Source organism: Salvelinus namaycush, chromosome 35 (genome assembly GCF_016432855.1).
Source record: "Salvelinus namaycush isolate Seneca chromosome 35, SaNama_1.0, whole genome shotgun sequence".
Taxonomy (NCBI): domain Eukaryota; kingdom Metazoa; phylum Chordata; class Actinopteri; order Salmoniformes; family Salmonidae; genus Salvelinus; species Salvelinus namaycush.
The window spans coordinates 23,988,458-24,010,856 of record NC_052341.1 but is presented as its reverse complement, the minus strand read 5'-3'; the positions used below and the strand labels follow the sequence as shown (position 1 = coordinate 24,010,856).

Genomic DNA, 22,399 nt, shown 5'->3' with positions numbered 1-22,399 from the left:
AGTAAATGACAAAGCTGTAAAAGATTATACTATATATAACCCATCAATTTAGTGAATACCATTTGTGTTTAATATGAGGGTTTTTGCCTGAAATATCCCTTATATATATTTTTTTTAAATTTATTTTACCCCCTTTTTCTCCCCAATTTCGTGGTATCCAATTGTTAGTAATTACTATCTTGTCTCATCGCTACAACTCCCGTACGGGCTCGTCCTCCGAAACACAACCCAACCAAGCCGCACTGCTTCTTAACACAGCGCACATCCAACCCGGAAGCCAGCCGCACCAATGTGTCGGAGGAAACACCGTGCACCTGGCAACCTTGGTTAGCGCACACTGCGCCCGGCCCGCCACAAAAGTTGCTGGTGCGCGATGGGACAAGGATATCCCTACCGGCCAAACCCTCCCTAACCCGGACGACGCTAGGCCAATTGTGCGTCGCCCCACGGACCTCCCGGTCGCGGCCGGCTGCGACAGAGCCTGGGCGCGAACCCAGAATCCCTGGTGGCACAGCTAGCGCTGCGATGCAGTGCCCTAGACCACTGCACCTCCCGGGAGGCTCCTTTATATTTTTTACACAATTTTATTTATTTTATTATGTCAATAGATCTTTGTTGTAAATGTTTTGACTCCAAACTGGTGGCAGTGGTGAAAAAATTGAATCGCTGGAAGAGTTACAGAGTTAATTGAAAATATTGCTGTTGTGGATGAGATTTTTTTCCCATACATTTTCTCACTAAAACAAATGGTTATATATAGAACCAAATATGGGTTATTTGACTTGTAACCATAGCGGATACCTTTTTGGTGCTTTATATAACCATTTTTTGAAGTTTCTATAAAGAACCATGCTTTAAATGGAACCTTTATGGTGCTATAAAGAACCCTTTCCTAAGGTTTTATAACAGGGGTATTCAACTCTTACCCTACGAGGTCCGGTACCTGTGTGTTTTCTGCTCTACCTGATAATTAATTGCTACAGTAGCGCCTGGTGTCCCAGGTCTAAATCAGTCCATGATTAGAAGGGAACAACGGAAAAAATGCAGTGGAACTGGCTTCGAGATCCAGAGTTGAGTTTTAGGGTTCTATAAAGAACCATAAAAAGAGGTTCTACCCTTTTTATGGTTCTACATAGAACCTTTATGGAGAATGGTTCTATAATGAAAATGTCTCAATCTCAAAGGTTCCTTGTAGATCGTTTTGAAGAAACATACAGGGTTTTTTATTCTGGTTAGCCATATTATATTGTTAAAATTCCATAGGCATTATTATTGTTTTAATTAACAAATTGAATCAGGTGTGCTAGTTCTGGAACAGCTGGCAGTCGCTGATGAGAGAATTGAGCACCACTGACTTAGGCTACCATTCGCAATTGACACAAGGCCATACATACTGTACAGTACACTACCTTTCAAAAGTTTGGGGTCGCTTAGAAATTTCGTTGTTTTTGAAAGAAAAGCTATTTTTTTGTCCATTAAAATAACATCAAATTGATCAGAAATACAGTGTAGACATTGTTAATGTTGTAAATGGCTATTGTAGCTGGAAACAGCACATTTTTTATGGAATATCTACATAGGCGTACAGAGGTCCATTATCAGCAACCATCACTCATGTGTTCCAATGGCACGCTGTGTTAGCTAATCCAAGTTCATCATTTTAAAAGGCAAATTTATCATTAGAAAACCCTTTTGCAATTATGTTAGCACAGCTGAAAACTGTCGTTCTGATTAAAGAAGCAATACAACTGGCCTTTAGACTAGTTGAGTATCTGGAGCATCAGCATTTGTGGGTTCGATTACATGCTGAAAATGACCAGAAACAAATAACTTTCTTCTGAAACTCGCCAGTCTATTCTTGTTCTGAGAAATGAAGGCTATTCCATGCGAGAAATTGCCAAGAAACTAAAGATCTCATACAACGCTGTGTACTACTCCCTTCACAGAACAGCGCAAACTGGTTCTAACCAGAATAGAAAAGGAGTGGGAGGCCCCGGTGCACTACTGAGCAAGAGGACAAGTACATTAGAGTGTCTAGTTTGAGACACAGATGCCTCACAAGTCCTCAACTGGCAGCTTCATTAAATAGTACCCGCAAAACACCAGTCTCAACGTCAACAATGAAGAGGCGACTCCGGGATGCTGGCCTTCTAATACGTTTTTTTTTGTATCATTTAGTATATTTGAGTTTAACCATAATATTTGTTGTAATATTTGATCAGCCTTTTCTGGTGGATTTAACTGAAATTGCAACCAACTTTCTATGGCTTGTTTTAAAAATAGCGATATGGAGATTATTTAATTTTAACATAACCGAAAGTGAGAGGTTGTAATCTCAATAAAGGGAAAAAAGGCAATTCTTGAACATGGGGTGAGAAATTCTTACTAATCTGCTAGAGATGAAATGAAGAAAATGGCGCCGACAGATAGGGCAGCCGTGCTTCTAGCTCCCAGGCAACTTTGCAGTATTTTTTTTATGTGTTGTGTCTTACATTATTAGCCCCCAAAAAATGTTGTGTTAATACATACATCCGGGAAGAACTTTTGGATATCAGAGCGGCGGTAACTTGCCAGTATTACGACCAGGAATTCAACTTTCCCAAATCTGATCCTTTGTTCGTACCCCCCAGGGCAATTGAACTGATTCCAGAGGCTGATCCAAAACACTGCCGGCGGAGAAGAGGTATTCGGAGTGGACTTATAGTCCGACTCAGGAGGTGCGCACACCACCCACCGCTTCTGAGTATGTTACTCGTTAATGTTCAATCCATGGATAATAAAGTTGACGAGCTCAGGGCGAGGAATTCCTTCCAGAGAGACATCAGGGACTGTAACATAGTCTGTTTCACGGAAACATGGATCTCTCGGGATATACTGTCTGAATCCGTACAGCCAGTTCATCGCGCAGACAGGAATTAATATCTCTCCGGAAAGAAGGGTGGGGGTGTATGTTTGATGATTAACTACTCATGGTATGATTATGCTAACATACAGGAACTCAAGTCCTTTTGTTCACACGACCTAGAATACCTCACAATCAAATGCCAACTGTATTACCTCCCAAGAGAATTATCTTCAGTTATAGTCACAGCCCCCCTCAAGCCGATACTGTATAGTCCCCCTCAAGCCGATACCAAGACGGCCCTGATAGAACTTCACTTGACTTTATGCAAACTGGAAACCACATATCCTGAGGCCGTATTTAATGTATCTGGGGATTTTAACAAAGCAAATTTGAGGAAAACGTTACCGAAGTTCTATCAACACATTGACTGTAGAACCCGCGCTGCTGAAACACTCGATAACTGCAACTCCAACTTCCGGGATGCCTACAAGGCCCTCCCCCGCTCTCCCTTCAGAAAATCTTATCATGACTCCATTTTGCTCCTCCCTTCCTATCGGCAGAAACTCAAACAGGAAGTACCCGTGTTAAGGACTATTCAACGCTGGTCTGACCAATCGGAATCCACGCTTTTGATCACGCGGACTGGGATATGTTCTGGGTAGCCTGAGACGAATACACTGATACGGTGACTGAGTTTATCAGGAAGTGTATAGGAGATGAAGTACCCACTGTGAATACAAACAGTCGGACGTTTACATACACCTTAGCCAAATACATTTAAACTCAGTTTTTCACAATTCCTGACATTTAATCCTAGTAGAAATTCCCTATCTTAGGTCAGTTAGGATCACCACTTTATTTTAAGAATGTGAAATGTCAGAATAATGGTAGAGAGAATGATTTATTTCAGCTTTTATTTCTTTCATCACATTCCCAGTCGGTCAGAAGTTCACATACTCTCAATTAGTATTTGGCAGCATTGCCTTTAAATTGTTTAACTTGGGTCAAACGTTTCGGGTAGCCTTCCACAAGCTTCCCAGAATAATTTGGGTGAATTTTGGCCCATTCCTCCTGACAGAGCTGGTGTAACTGAGTCAGGTTTGTAGGCCTCCTTGCTCGCACATGCTTTTTCAGTTCTGTCCACAAATTTTCTACAGGATTGAGGTCAGGGCTTTGTGATGGCCACTCCAAAAGCTTGATTTTGTTGTCCTTAAGCCATTTTGCCACAACTTTGGAAGTATGCTTGGGGTCATTGTCCATTTGGAAGACCCATTTGTGACCAAGCTTTAACTTCCTGACTGGTGTCTTGAGATGTTGCTTCAATATATCCACATCACCCCCCCCCCCCCCCATGATGCCATCTATTTTGTGTAGTACACCAAGTCTCTCTTGTAGCAAAACACCCCACAACATGATGCTGCCACCCCCGTGCTTCATGGTTGGGATGGTGTTCTTCGGCTTGCAAGCCTCCCCCTTTTTCCCCCAAACATAACGATGGTCATTATGGCCAAACAGTTCTATATTTGTATCATCAGACCAGAGGACATTTCTCCAAAAAGTATGATATTTGTCCCCATGTGCAGTTGCAAACCGTAGTCTGGCTTTTTTATGGCGGTTTTGGAGCAGTGGCTTCTTCCTTGCTGAGCGGCCTTTCAGGTTATGTCGATATAGGACTCGTTTTACTGTGGATGTAGATACTTTTGTACCTGTTTCCTCCAGCATCTTCACAAGGTCCTTTGCTGTTGTTCTGGGATTGATTTGCACTTTTCGCACCAATGTACGTTCATCTCTAGGAGACAGAACTCGTCTCCTTCCTGAGCGGTATGACGGCTGCGTGTCCCATGGTGTTTATACTTGCATACTATTATTTGTACAGATGAACGTGGTACCTGCAGGCATTTGGAAATTGCTCCCAAGGATGAACCAGACTTGTGGAGGTCATATTTTTTTTTCTGAGGTCTTGACTGATTTATTTTGATTTCCCCATGATGTCAAGCAAAGAGGCACTGAATTTGAAGGTAGACCTTGAAATACATCCACAGGTACACTTCCAATTGACTCAAATGATGTCAATTAGCCTATCAGAAGGTTCTAAAGCCATGACATAATTTTCTGGAATTTTCCAAGCTGTTTAAAGGCACATTCAACTTAGTGTATGTAAATTTCTGACCCACTGGAATTGTGATACAGTGAATTACAGTCATGCACAAAGTAGATGTCTTAACCGACTTGCCAAAACTATAGTTTGTGAAGAAGAGATTTGTGGAGTGGTTGAAAAACGAGTTTTAATGACTCCAACCTAAGTGTATGTAATCTTCCGACTTCAACTGCATATTTTCTTAATTCCTTTCCTTTACTTTAGATTTGTGTGTATTGTTGTGAAATTGTTAGATATTCCTTGTTAGATATTGCTGCACTGTTGGAGATAGTGCAACATTTCTCTACACCCACAATAACATCTGCTGAACATGTGTATGTGACCAATAACATCTGCTAATCACGTGTATGTGACCAATAACACCTGCTGAACATGTGTATGTGACCAATAACATCTGCTAATCACGTGTATGTGACCAATAACACCTGCTGAACATGTGTATGTGACCAATAACATCTGCTGAACATGTGTATGTGACCAATAACATCTGCTGAACATGTGTATGTGACCAATAACATCTGCTAATCACGTGTATGTGACCAATAACACCTGCTGAACATGTGTATGTGACCAATAACATCTGCTAATCACGTGTATGTGACCAATAACATCTGCTGAACATGTGTATGTGACCAATAACATCTGCTGAACATGTGTATGTGACCAATAACATCTGCTGAACATGTGTATGTGACCAATAACATCTGCTGAACATGTGTATGTGACCAATAACACCTGCTGAACATGTGTATGTGACCAATAACACCTGCTGAACATGTGTATGTGACCAATAACACCTGCTGAACATGTGTATGTGACCAATAACATCTGCTGAACATGTGTATGTGACCAATAACACCTGCTGAACATGTGTATGTGACCAATAACACCTGCTGAACATGTGTATGTGACCAATAACATCTGCTGAACATGTGTATGTGACCAATAACATCTGCTGAACATGTGTATGTGACCAATAACACCTGCTGAACATGTGTATGTGACCAATAACACCTGCTGAACATGTGTATGTGACCAATAACACCTGCTGAACATGTGTATGTGACCAATAACATCTGCTGAACATGTGTATGTGACCAATAACACCTGCTGAACATGTGTATGTGACCAATAACACCTGCTGAACATGTGTATGTGACCAATAACACCTGCTGAACATGTGTATGTGACCAATAACATCTGCTGAACATGTGTATGTGACCAATAACACCTGCTGAACATGTGTATGTGACCAATAACATCTGCTGAATATGTGTATGTGACCAATAACACCTGCTGAACATGTGTATGTGACCAATAACATCTGCTGAACATGTGTATGTGACCAATAACACCTGCTGAACATGTGTATGTGACCAATAACATCTGCTGAACATGTGTATGTGACCAATAACATCTGCTGAACATGTGTATGTGACCAATAACATCTGCTGAACATGTGTATGTGACCAATAACATTTGATTTGATTTAAGAGAACCAGTTCTGATTTAAGTATAACTTTTGTATGATTGAAACCTTTAGTGAGATGTCTAATGCTTAATATTTAATAATTTCTGCCCTCCAAATTCATATTTGTAATGATGGCCGGTGAGTCAGAAGCAGGTGCAGGTGAAACGTTTGAATATGACAACAAAACCAAGAACACGACACTAACGTAAGGCAGTATGCCGAGACACACGAACACAGGGAGTGTTTTTTTAAAATGTATTTATTTTTGTGTTGGGGGTGATGTCGGGTCTGGGTGTTGGAACTGAGCTACCTGGGAGGCCTCAGCCAGTTTGTAGGCTCCCATGCCTCACTAGGTTGGATAGGCTCCCATGCCTAAGCTGCATGAACAGTTACCCGTGCCTCAGCCGTGGCAAGCGGGGAGGTCTGAGCCAGCTCATCAGGCTCTTACCTCTCAGCCGGTTCGTCAAGGTTTCTGAGCCTCAGCAGATGCGACCGGTCCGCTCTGGATCCCTGGGATCGTCTCTGTGGTTGGCGTCCTGCGGCTGGAGCCAAACGCGCCAGGGAGGGGGTACTGTCACGTATGCTCTCTCTCCGGCGTTCTAGGTCATCATGCTCCTGCGCCTCAGCTTGATCAACAGGCTCCCGCTCCTTAGCAGAGGTGACCGGTCCGCTCCTGATCCCCGGGATCGTCATCTTGGTCGGCGTCCTGCAGCTGGAGCCGCGCGTCAGGGAGGGGGTTCTGTCACGTGTGCTCCCTCTCTGGCCTAGGTCACCAGGCTGCTCGTTAGGGCGCAAACCTGTCATCAGCGTTACGCGTATTTGCGCATAATGAACTCACCTGGACTCCATCCCCTCCTTGATTACCTGCCCTTTATATGTCACTCCCATTTGTTTCTTCCCCAGTTGTCATTGTTTCTGTTTCTGTTTCATGTCGGTGCGCTGTTTGTGTTTCTTGTTTTGTTCATTTATTTATTAAATGTATTCACTCACTGAACTTGCTTCCCGACTCTCAGCATACATAGTTAAAATATTCATTATATAAATAGGCCCGTTTAATTTTGTCTGGCTTACCGTTCAAAACAAAATGTAATATTTTTTGCTCATATCATTTAAAAAGTGTGGCAAGGCCATAAGCAAATACTTAAACTGGGATATGACTAAAGAGTTAATCAGGGTAATTCTTCCACAAATAATCCGCTATTTTCAATTCCATGCTAGCAAGATCTTATCTATTTTTGCTGACTTTCTATTCAAATGTATTGTAGTGAGATCATTTCTTTCTTTCGGCATTTGAATACGGAGTATGTCCACCTCACCGTCAGACCATTTTATTGGTAAATGACTTGGTAATGTAAAAGTTGTATTTTTTTGTGATCCTGTTGGTGTGTGTTTGTGTTTGTCGTCATGCAGCACAGTGTGTGTGTGTGTGTGTGTGTGTGTGTGTGTGTGTGTGTGTGTGTGTGTGTTTCCCTTACCTCATGGCTCTCCTCTCGTGAAGCTCTAGAGGCTTTGCCTGCACTAAAATATTTATCAACATCTCAGGAAGAGCACAAAAATCAAATATTCATTTTTCCTGCCCAATTTACCCACAAAACTCTGAGGATACCCACTTCAATCTCCTACCTGACCCCTCTCAATTATGACCCCTGACCGCTTGGAAATGGAATCTACTATCCCTGCCTCCATACTAGAATTGCTTTTATCTTCGAGTTCATATTTGTGTGTGTGATCTCAGCAGTGTGAACCCATCAGATCAACAGTCATTTTCTATAATATAGTTTGTTTAGTTGATGTGGGTTTATGTACAAACATTGGGAAAGTATTCCGACCCCTTCATTTTTTTCATATTTTGTTACATTATATCCTTATTCTAAAATTGATTAAATATAAAATGTTCCTCATCAATCTACACACAATAGAACTGTGTCATTGTGCATACCTGGTCCCCATTCCCACTGATTATATTTGTATAAATGTGCCCTTTGTTTCACCATTGGGCTGTCGATTATTGTTACTATGTCCGTTGGTCATGTGAGTACCTGTGCTGTGTGTTTTGGCTTTTGTGCCATTGTGGATTGTGCAATTGATTACAGGTCTCGTCCCATGTGATAATCATTGTGCGCTTGTGATATTTATTTGAGGTACTCCTCGCTCTTTCGTTTGGGTCTCAACCCTGTGTGTTGTATACGTGTTTGTTTGGTCTTCGTCCCTGTGCCTTTACATGTCACGCTGTACTTTGGGGTAAAGAAATAAAAAAACATATTACGCATTCCTGCGCCTGTCTCCCGACCATTTATGCCAACGTGACACCGGATGGCCATTTGATCACTTGTTCAGCAGTCTTATGGCTTGGAGGTAGAAGCTGTTAAGGAGCCTTTTGGACCTAGACTTGGCACTCCAGTACCGCTTGCCGTGCAGTAGCAGAGAGAACAGTCTATGACTTGGGTGACTGAAGTCTTTGACAAATATTTGGGCCTTCCTCTGACACCGCCTAGTACATAGGTCCTGGATGGCAGAAAGCTTGGCCCCAGTGATGTACTGAGCCGTCCGCACACTACCCTCTGTAACACCTTATGGTCGGATGTCGAGTAGTTGCCATACCAGGCGGTGATGCATCCGGTCAGCATGCTCTCGATGGTGCAGCTGCAGAACGTTTTGAGGATCTGGGAACCCATGACAAATATTTCCAGTCTCCTGTTGTTGTGTCCTCTTCACCGCTGTCTTGGTGTGTTTAAACCATGACACCAAGGAACTTGAAACTCTCAACCCGCTCCAATACAGCCCGGTGTATGTCAATGGGGAGCTATTCGGCCCTCTTTTCCTGTAGTCCACGATCAACTTTTTTGTCTTGCTCACGTTGAGGGAGAGGTTGTTCTCCTGGCACCACACCTCCAGGTCTCTGACCTCCTCCCTATAGCCTGTCTCATCATTGTCGGTGATCAGGCCTACCACTGTTGTGTCATCACAAACTTAATGATGGTGTTGGAGTCGTGCTTGGCCACGCAGTCGTGGCTGAACAGGGAGTACAGGAGGGGACTGAGCACGCACCCTTAAAAGGCACCCGTGTTAAGGATCAGCATGGCGGATGTGTTGTTACCTACCCTCACCACCTGGGGGCGGCCGTCAGGAAGTCCAGGATCCAGTTGCAGAGGGAGGTGTTTAGTCCCAGGGTCCTTAGCTTAGTGATGAGCTTTGAGGGCACTATGTTTCCCACAAACTACACATAAAGGAATATGTAGTTCATGTATTTATTCAAGTTTTTTGTCAGTTTCAACACTTTAGTAAGATCCTGACTTGGAGCTGGCGGGAATAGTGCGTGAGAGAGAAATAGGTTAGAACGTAAGCGACATGCGAGGTAGAGCGAGAGAAGGGGAGATGGATAAAGAAACCGAGAGAAACGTTAAGCTGGTGTTCTCTCTTCTCCGCTGACGCTACAGCTGATCGCTCCGATCAGGAATAATACAATAATAATATCTCTTTTGAGAGTACACTCTTAGAAAAAAAGGTGATATCTTAGACCCTAAAAGGGTTCTTTAGGCTGTCCCTATAGGATAACCCTTTGAAGAGCCCTTTTTGGTTCCAGGTAGAACCCTTTTAGGTTCCATGTAAAACCCTTTCCACAGAGTGTTCTACATGGAAACCAAAAGGGTTCTACCTGGAACCAAAAAGGGCTCTCCTATGGGAAAAGTCGAAGAACCCTTTTGGAACCCTTTTTCTAAGTGTGTTAATTAGCTATTAAACCGCAACGCTCGGACGAGAAGAGAGGAGAAGAGGGGAGGGGAGGACAGTTGAGGAGAGGAGTGCATGAAATGGCCATAATATTAGTATGCTGGTCTGGGTTTCTGTGATATATTGTATCTAAAGCTATAGATGTACTGAAGGCTGTCTCAGAGAAAGTTCACTTAATTTGACAGAGAATTAAAGTTATGCTTCAAGGAGTTCTCTGAAAATGAGGGCTTCTCATAGGACTAAATTAAAATAATGGAGAAAATCAATGCTTGACAAAACTCTAAAGCATTAATAGCTAAAAAGTATGCAGATCAATTTCTTTTCACATTCAAACTATCAAACAAACAAAAGGGAGTACAGCAACACACTAGAGCATTGGAATTGTACTTGTGATTTTCAGTTTGTCAGTTCAGAGTCTTTAGTTTGGTTTCAGGGGAAGAGAGGAGAAGACTGTGTGAATTAAACATGAGTCATCGGTCTGTGTTTTCCCCTCAAGCATTGGCGTGTGTAAGGTTCGCGCGCACACACACACACACACACACACACACACACACACACACACACACACACACACACACACACACACACACACACACACACACACACACACACACACACACACACACACACACACACACACACACACACACACACACACTTAGAAGAAGACTTGATATACATCTCTGACGGAGGTGACATTACGGCCAGTGAGAAAGAGTCCCTGTTCCGTTTTACTAATATTGTTCTTCTCTTCATTTCATCCATTCATCCATCCTCAGTGACTGTTCTGTTCTAACACTCTGCATACTGAATATGCTGAAGTAGGTAAGAAAGAAAAGACAAGAAGAGAAGAAAAAAACGATCCTACACTCTACTCCAACTACTCACATTGTCCCAGATACCAGTGCATGTGTGTGCGCATGTGTGTGTATTTATGTCTCTGTCTGCAGGTGTGTGTGTTGGTTTTCCTCATTAGGGATATTAATGCCATTATACAGGAGCAGAGAGGAGTCTCCAGGAGTGTGTGTGTGTGTGTGTGTGTGTGTGTGTGTGTGTGTGTGTGTGTGTGTGTGTGTGTGTGTGTGTGTGTGTGTGTGTGTGTGTGTGTGTGTGTGTGTGTGTGTGTGTGTGTGTGTGTGTGTGTGTGTGTGTGTGTGTGTGTGTGTCTTTGTTTAACATGGCACATACACACTACTGTAATCATCCATCAACACTGTGACCTCAATTCAGGCTTCACCACGGGGAATCCTGTTGTTAGCCCCTAAATGTCCCCTTTAAGACACCTCTGTCTTCTCTTGGTTGACCCCTGTCAGCTGTGTGTTTTGGCTCATCCGTCTCTCCCAGTAGGTGATGTAATTATCTGGGGGGTTGTATCCTCGTACCCCTCGCCCCGTGACTGGGCGCTTCGTTAACTCCCGTGTTAATTAAAACAGCCTCCAAACATATACATTTTACATCCCAGTCGCTTAGCTAATGCTTTCATCCAGAAGAGTGTCTCACAATTATTGTATTCATACTAAGAGGGTGGAAATGACACATACACAGTAAGAAAAACATTTTTTTATAGATGAGTGCTGGTAAATTCACAGTGAATATAATACAAGAGTAAAATTGAAAGGTGTGTATCAAATGTGGAGAAAAAGGGGGAGACAGAAAGAGAAGAGGAGGGGAGAGAGAGGAGAAGTAATGCAGGGGTAGGGTAGGGTAGGACCCATCTCTCCCTCCATCTCTAAAGTACCTCCCTCTATCCATCCCTCCATCCATCTCTCCTTCTGTCCATCTCTCCTTCCCCCTTCATCCTCCATCCCTTGCTCAGAGTCGTTTAATCAGAGTCGTTCTCTGCTCGGGAACGAGCGTCTCGCTTATTACTTTACTTGTTATCTTTCTTCCGAGCGAGGGAAGGACGGAGGGAGGGAAACCATGAATGAATAGACATTTTCCATGTATGAATAGACATTATTGAAAGAGTCCTTGCTATAATCATCAGTGTGTATTGACTTGTCATACAAGACTTGGCAAGACAAGCACCTTGACTATAAACTAACATTGTTTTTGTTCCAAAGATGATGCATCTTGAATGTCATGAGCAGAAATCACTGCTTTTATATGCAGACTTAGAAAACAATGAGGTAAGAAACATTCATGATTTGCTGTGCTAGATACATAAGCAAGGACATGGGAACGGTAGGAGAGACGAGACCCTACTTAACTGTACAAACAAAGATGACAAGTTTCTATCCTCTGTGGACTCGCTGAATTTCTTGCCGTTTCTCCCTCGTCTTCTCATGTTTCCTCCCTTTTTCTCTCTCTCTGGTATACACTGAGTGTATGGTCGGGGCATGGGGAGGGAGGGAGGGAGGGAGGGAGGGAGGGAGGGAGGGAGGGAGGGAGGGAGGGAGGGAGGGTTTTTTACAAAAAGTGGTCAAATATATAAAAGGTAGATTTTACACTTGGATTTTTTGGCAAGGACATATACAGGATACTACCCTCCACAACATAACCCTGACTCCAAATCAAAACTCTAAACCTACAACCTGATTTTGGACAAAAGGACCTGGAAGGATTACAACTACCAAAGATGATTATTTCCAAGCTATACAGCAAATGCTCTGGCAGACAAGCAACAGAAACCTGAAAACACCATCCAACCTTGCTAGGACAGAACATATCTGACTGCAACTTCAATTAATACTGAGGAGTGAAGTGAGAGGAGTCAAGGCCCTTGAGCCCAACAATGGCAGGATAGTTTCACAGCCTACCCCACCCAAATGCAGAGGCCTTTGAAGCCCCCTCCGGCAGTTCAGAGGAAATTACAATACAGGACAATTAAGAAACACTTTTTGCTGACAATTATAAAAATTGGAACATAAGCAACTTAATCTTCCACACAGACCGTCCCCTGGCATGGTGCAGTGTTGGGGGGGGGGGGTTAGCGAAGGTTGGAAACTCAGGATACTAGACAACAAGGACTATGAGTCAGCCAATGTCAACCTGTACAAGTCTGGAACAGTAATGGTACAGGGCAAGCCCAAGCAGTTTCAGCTGGACTTTCACATAATCAAAGAGATAGCTCAGCAGGATAAGCTCTCTCTTGAGAAATATACCCCCACCTCGAGTGTGTCAGACCAGACCTCTTCATTATACAACCCCACAGATGAGCAACCCCAAGTGGAAAGTCAACCTCCCAGCACAGAGTACTACTTCCTCATGGAAATGAAGGATACATTCACCCAGCTGGAGGTAAGGCATGTGGAGCTGGAACAGCAGGTGAACACACTCCAGTCAGCACAAAAAATGGTCCAGCTCAACAACACCCCATCAACCAGACCCGGAGAGCTGGAGGTGGAGAGAGACATATCTGCACTATGGACTGTGGTGAGACAAAATCAACAGGAGAAAGAGCAGGAGAAAAAGAACAAACAGCAAAACATATACATGATCAAATACAAATCTTAGAATCAACTATTAAAGACTGCCATAAACCAATGGATTCTCTAATTACATTGAATGAACTACAGGACAAAATACAAACCCGCCAACCCAAAAAGGCCTGTGGTGTTGATGGTATCCTCTATAAAATCATAAAATATACAGACCACAAATTCCAATTGGCTATATTTAAACTCTTTAACATTATCCTTAGCTTTGGCATCTTCCCCAATATTTGGAACCAAGGACTGATCACCCCAATCCACAAAGGTGGAGACAAATTTGACCCCAATAATTACCGTGAGATACAGTTGAAGTCGGAAGTTTACATACACCTTAGCCAAATACATTTAAACTCAGTTTTTCACAACTCCTGACATTTAATCCTAGTAAATATTCCCAGTAGGTCAGACCTGGGCCCTGACAGTAAATTTCAGTAAGACAAAAATAATGGTGTTCCAAAAATGGTCCAGTTGCCAGGACCACAAATACAAATTCCATCTACACACTGTTGCCCTAGAGCACACAAAAAACTATACATACCTCAGGCTAAACATCAGTGCCACAGGTAACTTCATCAAAGCTTTGAACGATCTGAGAGACAAGGCAAGAAGGGCCTCCTAAGGCATCAAAAGGAACATAAAATTTGACATACCAATTAGGATCGGCCAAAAAATACTTGAATAGAATAGAACCCATTGTCCTTTATGGTAGTAAGGTCTGGGGTCCGCTCACCAACCAAGAATTTACAAAAATGGGTAAACACCAATTGAGACTGCATGCAGAATTCTGCAAATATATCCTCAGTGTACAACGTAAACCACCAAATAATGCTTGCAGAGCCGATACGCGCTAATTATCAAAATCCAGAAAAGAGACGTTAAATTCTACAACCACCAAAAGGAAGCAATTCCCAAACCTTCCATAACATAGCGATCACCTACAGAGAGATGAACCTGGCGAAGAGTCCCCTAAGCAAGCAGGTCCTGGGACTCTGTTCACAAACACAAACAGACCTCACAGAGCCCCAGGACAGCAACACAATTATACCCAACCAAATCATGAGAAAACAAAAAGAGAATTACTTGACACATTGGAAAGAATTAACAAAATAAAATCTGCAAACTAGAATGCTATTTGGCCCTAAAGAGAGAGTACACAGTTGCAGAATTCCTGACCGCTGTGACTGACCCAAACTTAAGGAAAACTTTGACTATGTACAGACTCAGTGAGCATAGCCTTGCTATTGAGAAAGGCCGCCCTAGGCAGACCTGGCTCTCAAGAGAAGACAGGCTATGTGCACACTGCCCACAAAATGAGGTGGAAACAGAGCTGCACTTCCTAACCTCCTGCCAAATGTATGACCATATTAGAGACACATATTTCCCTCAGATTACACAGATCTACAAAGAATTTGAAAACAAACCCAATTTTGATAAACTCCCATATCTACTGGGTAAAATACCACAGAGTGCCATCACAGCAGCAATATTTGTGACCTGTTGACACAAGAAAAGGGCAACCAGTGAAGAACAAACACCACTGTAAATACAACCCATATTTATGTTTATTCATTTTCCCTTTTGTACTTTAACTATGTGCACATCGTTACAACAATTTGAAATGTCTTTATTATTTTTGAACTTCTGTGAGTGTCATGTTTACTGTACAGTTTTATTGTTTATTTCACTTTTGTTTATTATCTACTTCACTTGCTTTGGCAATGTTAACATATGTTTCCCATGCCAATAAAGCCCTTGAATTGAATTGAAATTTAATTGAGAGAGAGAGAGCAGATGATAGAATTACATTTATGGTCATCCCAAATGTGTTACACTTGTGGTGTGGTGTGGTGTGGTGTGGGGGAGTGGGTAGGTCCGTGAATGTGTGCGTTTGTCCGTGTATGCTTATGTTTGTCCGAGTGTGTTTCTCCATATCTGTGTACTGATCAGTGTTATTGATCTGGTCTTAGTCTCAGTGTTATCTCCATATCCTCCGTATATCTTCTCTTAGTTATTCTCTTAATGAACTATTGATTTCCTTTCAACCCCCCCTTCTCCCTGAATATGAGACCACTGGACTGAAGACAAAGCTGAGCTTAGCATGCCGCCTCACAGATAGACAGTCAGGTGATTGAGAGTGACAGACAAGTAGAAAGACAGAGAGGTTGAAAGACAGACAGAAAGATAGACAGACAGGTAGTAAGGATACATACTGATTAGGGGGAGAGACGGTGCAGAGAGAGAGGTGAGAAGAGGGGAAGAGGTACTGGAGGGGTGAGGGTAATTGACTGTCACTGATTCCCTGTGACAGAAAAAAGGACAGAGGGCTAGGAGACGAAGGGTGAAGAAGGGAAAGGGGAAGAGGAAGGAAGGAGAAGGGAAAGGGAAGAGGGGGTGGGAGAGCCACAGGCGTCTCCATCTGGCCTGGCTGCTCTGTAACAGACCTAAACAACTCTCTCTCCTGCACTCTTCATCAATCTTCTACGTTTAACATTGTGCCTCTGTGTCTCTGTGTTCTCCAGTGTGATCAGCAGGGCGCCAGGTCTGAAGCTGGTAGTGGAGACTCTGATGTCGTCTCTGAAGCCTATAGGGAACATCGTGGTCATCTGCTGCGCTTTCTTCATCATCTTTGGTATCCTGGGAGTACAGGTGAGAATAGACAATGTATGCAACCCATACAAAAAGCCCCAGCATATTATTATTCATTTGTAAACATTTCAAAAATGATTCCACTTTGACATTATGGGGTATTGTGTGTAAATCAGTGACACAACATCTCAATGTAATCCATTTTAAATTCAGGCTGTAACATGTGGAAAAAGGGGTGTCAATACTTTCTGAAGGCACGTGTTCCCAAAACAATATGATTCAACCAATGTCAGGGAACATTTTTCTTTCAGGTAGTTTTCACATCTTAATAACTTTGGTATGAGAACTCATCTCCACTCCTTATATACCTCAAACTCTTCTCTCCACCTCAGAGTTTATTATTATAAAAATGTTTTACGTTTATTTAACCAGTAAAATACCATTGAGGTTAGAAACCTATTTTTTGAGGAGGACCTGACAAGAGGTCAGCAGGAGGTCGTCAGCATGTACACATGACACAAACGCACAATACAATACATAAAAAACAATTACAATGGTCAATACCATTTTCTTCTATCAGAGATTTCAACTCAGACAGTAACACCCTCTCCTCCAGAAAAGCATTGTAGGAGGATTGTTTCCCCATTTCCGTCTTTGCCCTAGGAACTGTGAATGAGAGCACTGACTGAGAGTGGAGGCTGTAGGATTGTGATGTTGTTGTTAGCGAGGAGCAAAGATATTAATGGAGGAGCCCAAGCCTCATACACAACTATTGCTCAAGCCTTCTGGTAGGAAGGGAGGGCCACTACACCGTGTCATATACTGTAGTTTACAGTGATGGATGAGTGGCCTTGCATTAGTTATGAACCTAAGCACTCCGTGATACACCACTTCCAGTAGCTTAAGGGTAATGGCGGAGGCTCGCATGTAAATAATGTGAACCTAGTCCAACACAGATAAAAATGTCTCTTGGACAAAATCCTTCCTAACTGACATTGAAAAAATGTATTAAAATAAAAACTACATTTCAGTTTATTTTCCACGTTTTCAATGTGCTGTTTGAGTGGTTCTCCAGCCTGGTCCTGGGGACCCAAAGGGGAGCATTTTTAGTTTTTTCCTTAGCACTACATACCTGATTCAAATCAACAAAGCCTGATGATGAGTTGATCATTTGAATCATTTGATCATTTGAACCAACCCTGATCTAACCAAATGCCTAGGTACTTATACAAAGATACTCCTTCGATCAGCTGGCCATTTAATGTTAAATGGACCCTTGAGGGACTCCTTTCGTGAGTTGTCGAAACTCTAACTGTATGCCCTCCTGTGCCACACGCTGGGTTCTGTCGGAGAGATAGTTTTGCAACCAATCCAACACTCTAGCATCAAAACCAATGTTTTCGAATTTACACGGCAACAGGGCATGGTCAACAGTGTCGAAGGCTTTCAATAAATCAATCAAAAGTTCAACACAATGCAGTTTGTTGTCCTATGCATCCTGAAAATCACTGATTACCTTGTTTTCAGCTGTTTTGCTCTAAAAGCAGACAGATTTTGGTATAGGAGTGACAACACTATCAATGGACTGTAACTGACAAGTGGCTAATATGTCATTACCCATAAGCCCCCTCTTCTCCAATCACCCCCTGAGAGGACTCATAGGTCGTACATCAGGGAACACCTCTGAGAAAAATGTTTTTTCATGAGACATGTCAGCAGAAGAAGTGGTCTTCCAGGTATTTCTGGGCTATAACTCAGCTGTGAGGGCTAGCCCTGCTTGTCAAGTTATATAGATGGAGAAGACATGGCCGTTAATGCACTGTCCAATTTACACTAACGAGTTAGATGTCCTTGGGTTCCGGGTCAGAGAGGATGAGGCGAAGCGAGAGGATTTACTCCGCCCAAAATCTGTCCCCGTGAGACAAGCCTGTTTTTGTATGGAGGTCTATAAAGAGAGTGTCGAATTATGTGAGGCGTATTTGATCTAATAGAAGATGTGTAATGTTTAGGTTGTTACAAATGTACTGATATAAGTGGATGCATGTGGCATTGTGGCAACTTTGAGAAAAACTACTTAGTTGTGCCTGTTGCTTACACGCGGTATCTGCCCTCTCACTAGAATGGTCCCAACTGATTTCGCCTGCCTTCAATCATTGAGGACATGTATTTCCATTGTTAGAGCAGTCAATTGGCTATCTTATCATTATAATAGATCATCTTTGTCTGGGTTACTCGCATGTGTGTGTGCGTGTGTGTGTGGGTGCGTGTGTTTGTGTGTTTGTGGGGTGGGGTGTCTGTGTCTGTGTCTGTGTCTGTGTCTGTGTCTGTGTCTGTGTCTGTGTCTGTGTCTGTGTCTGTGTCTGTGTCTGTGTTTGTGTGTGTGACTAACAATTAGGGGAACATGCAAGGGAATCCTATCACGGAAAAACAGGAGCAATTGGAATGTACCATAATGATGACATTAGTGTGACCATTGTGTGTGTGTGTGTGTGTGTGTGTGTGTGTGTGTGTGTGTGTGTGTGTGTGTGTGTGTGTGTGTGTGTGTGTGTGTGTGTGTGTGTGTGTGTGTGTGTCTCTCTGCATTTTTTTTCTTCAGCTCTTCAAGGGGAAGTTCTTTGCATGTCAGGGAGATGACGTGAGAAACATCACCAACAAGTCAGACTGTATAATTGCCAACTACAAATGGGTTAGACAGCAGTACAACTTTGATAACCTGGCACAGGTACCATTCTCAATACTTGCAGTGGGATGTATCTCCACAACTTTCTCTCGCTCTTGTGGAAACCTTGTTTGTGACCCTATTTCTCTCTCTCTCTCTCTCTCTCTCTCTCTCTCTCTCTCTCTCTCTCTCTCTCTCTCTCTCTCTCGCTCTCTCTTGCTCTCTCTCTCTCTCTCTTGCTCTCTCTCTCTCCACCCTTCTATCTCGCTCACTATCTCTTTTCTCTCTCTCTTTCTCTCTCCACCCTTCTATCTCGCTCACTATCTCTTTTCTCTCTCTCTTTGTCTCTCTCTCCCCCATTCTCTCTCTCTCTCAGGCTCTGATGTCTCTCTTCGTGCTGGCTTCTAAAGATGGTTGGGTGGATATCATGTATGATGGATTAGATGCAGTGGGAGTCAACCAACAGGTATACAACACATACACATTATGCACATCCACACATTATGCACATCCACACATTATGCACATCCACACATGGGAAAAGGTATAAATTAACTTATCAATGCATACAACTGATCCTTGTATAAATGTAGAACGTAAGGTGTTGTAGAGAGGAAAAAGTGTTACCTTCACTTTACTGTTGTCTTAATGCAAACTCCAACCATAAAACAATCCGTTGTTTGTTTGATTGTTTTTGCTGCTAATACCGCTGAAGCATCAATACACTGATATTAGTAAGAGGGACTTAGCCAAGTCCCCTTTAATGTGTGCTCCCACATATGCACAGTTGCTAGTAAAAGTTTACACACCCTTTGCACAGTCTTCACATTTGCTGCCTTAAAAGTAAATCTAAAAAGGGATTTCGTTATATATTTTTTCCTAAAAATCAAAGTGAAAGAAAAATTATAGCACATTTCCAAATTACAAACAAATGAAAAATTAGGATGTATTGATTGCGTATGTCTTCACACCCCAGAGTTAATACTTAGGTGGAAGCATCTTTGGGGGCGGCAGTTGGTTAGTGGTTATGCGCTTTGGACTAGTAACCAAAAGGTTGCAAGATCCAATACCCGAGCTGACAAGGTAAACATTTGTTGTTCTGCCCCTGAACAAGGCAGTTAACCCACTGTTTCTAGGCCGTCATTGAAAATAAGAATTTGTTCTTAACTGACTTGCCTAGTTAAAAAAAGGTAAAATAAAATAAAACATCTTTGACAGCCATTACAGCTGTGAATAATTTTGAATCTCAACTCTTAGGGCAACATACATCCATTGTTTTTGTCAAAATTGCTCAAGCTCAATAGGTTTGGTTTGGAGTCATTGATGGAATATGCAATATTCAAATCTTGTGTCAGATGTTTTTAAGCTTATTTAAGTCAGGACGGAGACTGAACATTAAGGAACACTAAACACATCTTGGAAAGCCATTCTGGTGTGTCTTTGGCATAAACATTAGCGTAATTGCCCTGCCGAAAAATACAACTCTATCCCAAGGTTAGGTTTTTAGAAGAGCTAGTTGGGCTTGAACTTTTTACCTGGGCTTTGCTCCTTTCATATTTTAACCCTAACAAACTCCCCAGTCCCTGCCGGCAACAAGTATACCCATAACATGGTGCTGCCACCACAATACAAAAGGATCAACAACATTGCATTCACTCCACATTACTGGCCTGTATGACGAAGTGAAAAGAAGGAAGACTATGTAATGCCAGATGGGCTGGACCATTTTTTAGTTGGGTGGGCTGATTGAAATTGACACACACAAAAATATTAGAAAATATAAAAATAAAATGGGCCAGGTGCCCATGGGCCTGTTAAGATTCGTTTGTAAGATTTTTTTTTGCAATTTCTCTGTTATTCTAATCTATAATGAGCATTTGGCTGATCAGTGGGCAATAGCCGGCCCCCCTACAAAGATGGGCCGGCCCGGTTTTCTGATAGGTTGGGCTGAGGTCATGTAAACTCACATTCAAAGTCAAACTCGGCATCAGCAAAGAGACCTGCTCAGACTCTGTCATCAGTTAAGAAAGCAAAGATCATGGATCGTAAAAACGGAAAAGGTGCCTATAAACGTAGAAAAAGCACATTATACATTGTCATCTCACTCAAAACATCACATTTGTGGAGCTGCTAAACCATGATTTGGTCAAACAGTAAAGTGCATTATCCTCATGATTCTTGTAATGGACTGTCGACCCTGCCCCTATGCCCTCGCTGGGGCCTGCTGGTTTGATGAGTGAGCCACTCTCCTCTCCGCCATGTTCTCGAGAGAAAAATGAAATTTTGGGAAAAACACTACTTTGGAAGCTTTGTCCCCTTGTCCCTGTCGAGGAGAGGAGGGTCCGCCCGTATTTCTCAACTCTCAATATTCAGCTCAATAACAATTATTTTACAACCAAGATATTTGATATGGCTTTGAGATATGTCGCGGTGCACACGCAAAAAGTGCACCAGCCAATGCGAGGGAATAGACCTATAGGTCTCATGGGTAGTAGCCTACAACTGCAAAAAAAAAATAGGACATTCAATTTACTGTTTGATGAAGACATGGCTACTAGCAGTGGGTATTATAGTTATTATGTTTTGAGTTTCCACTTCCTCAGGTGTTGCACCCCAAATGAATTAGCCTGTGATATCAGTTTGTGCACATAAAGATGTATGTAATTCATCTCTATTGAGCAAGAAAGAAATCAGGCAATTCTGGAATCTTATTTTGACAGTAAAATATGTCAACTACAGTGTAATTGTCAACCCAAAATTCATGACAGTCTAGATTTGGCTGCACATCAAAATATCTTGAAGCATGCATTCCTGCCTGGATGTGTTAGATGGAAAAAACATATTTATTGGGTACCTCAGCAGTCAGTATTTATTATACTTTGTAATAAAGCAGTATGAATTACTTAATAAGATGATTAGGCCGATTCAGGATTTGTATTTATTATGGATCCCCATTAGCTGCTACCAAGGCAGCAGCTACTCTTCCTGGGGTCCAGCAAGATTAAGGCAGTTATATACAATTAAAAAAACATTACATTACATTTCACAACAGATTTCACAACACATTAAATGTGATCACTACACTCTCTACTACCACATATCTACAACACAAAATCCATGTGTGTGTATAGTGCGTATGTTATCTGATGTGTGTTTATGCTGTTGTCTGTGCCTGTGTGTGTGTCTCTTCACAGTCCCCGCAGTTCCATAAGGTGTATTTTTATCTGTTTTGTAAATCAGATTTTACTGCTTGCATGTTACTTCATGTGGAATAGAGTATCGTGTAGCCATGGATCTATGTAGTACTCTGCGCCTCCCATAGTCTGTTCTGTACTTGGGGACTGTGAAGAGACCTCTGGTGGCATGTCTTGTGGGGTACTTAAGGTGTTTAATTTTTTTCGGGTATCTGTACTTTACTTTACTAGTTATATTTTTGACAACTTTCATTTCACTACATTTACCGTGAAACCCAAAAGTACGTTACATTTTGAATGCTTAGCAGGACAATGATCCAATT

The 22,399-nt window shown here is 42.3% G+C and overlaps 1 protein-coding gene across 1 annotated transcript in view; it reads left to right on the top strand.

The window, feature by feature from the left end:
• cacna1g (calcium channel, voltage-dependent, T type, alpha 1G subunit) overlaps nucleotides 1-22,399 on the top strand; it is a 276,474-nt gene that overhangs the window by 221,053 nt on the left and 33,022 nt on the right. Inside the window, exons 21-23 of the mRNA XM_038974934.1 lie at nucleotides 16,157-16,283; nucleotides 18,820-18,945; nucleotides 19,259-19,348. Of these exons, the coding sequence (XP_038830862.1) occupies nucleotides 16,157-16,283; nucleotides 18,820-18,945; nucleotides 19,259-19,348 (343 nt within the window). The remainder of the gene's footprint in view (nucleotides 1-16,156; nucleotides 16,284-18,819; nucleotides 18,946-19,258; nucleotides 19,349-22,399) is intronic.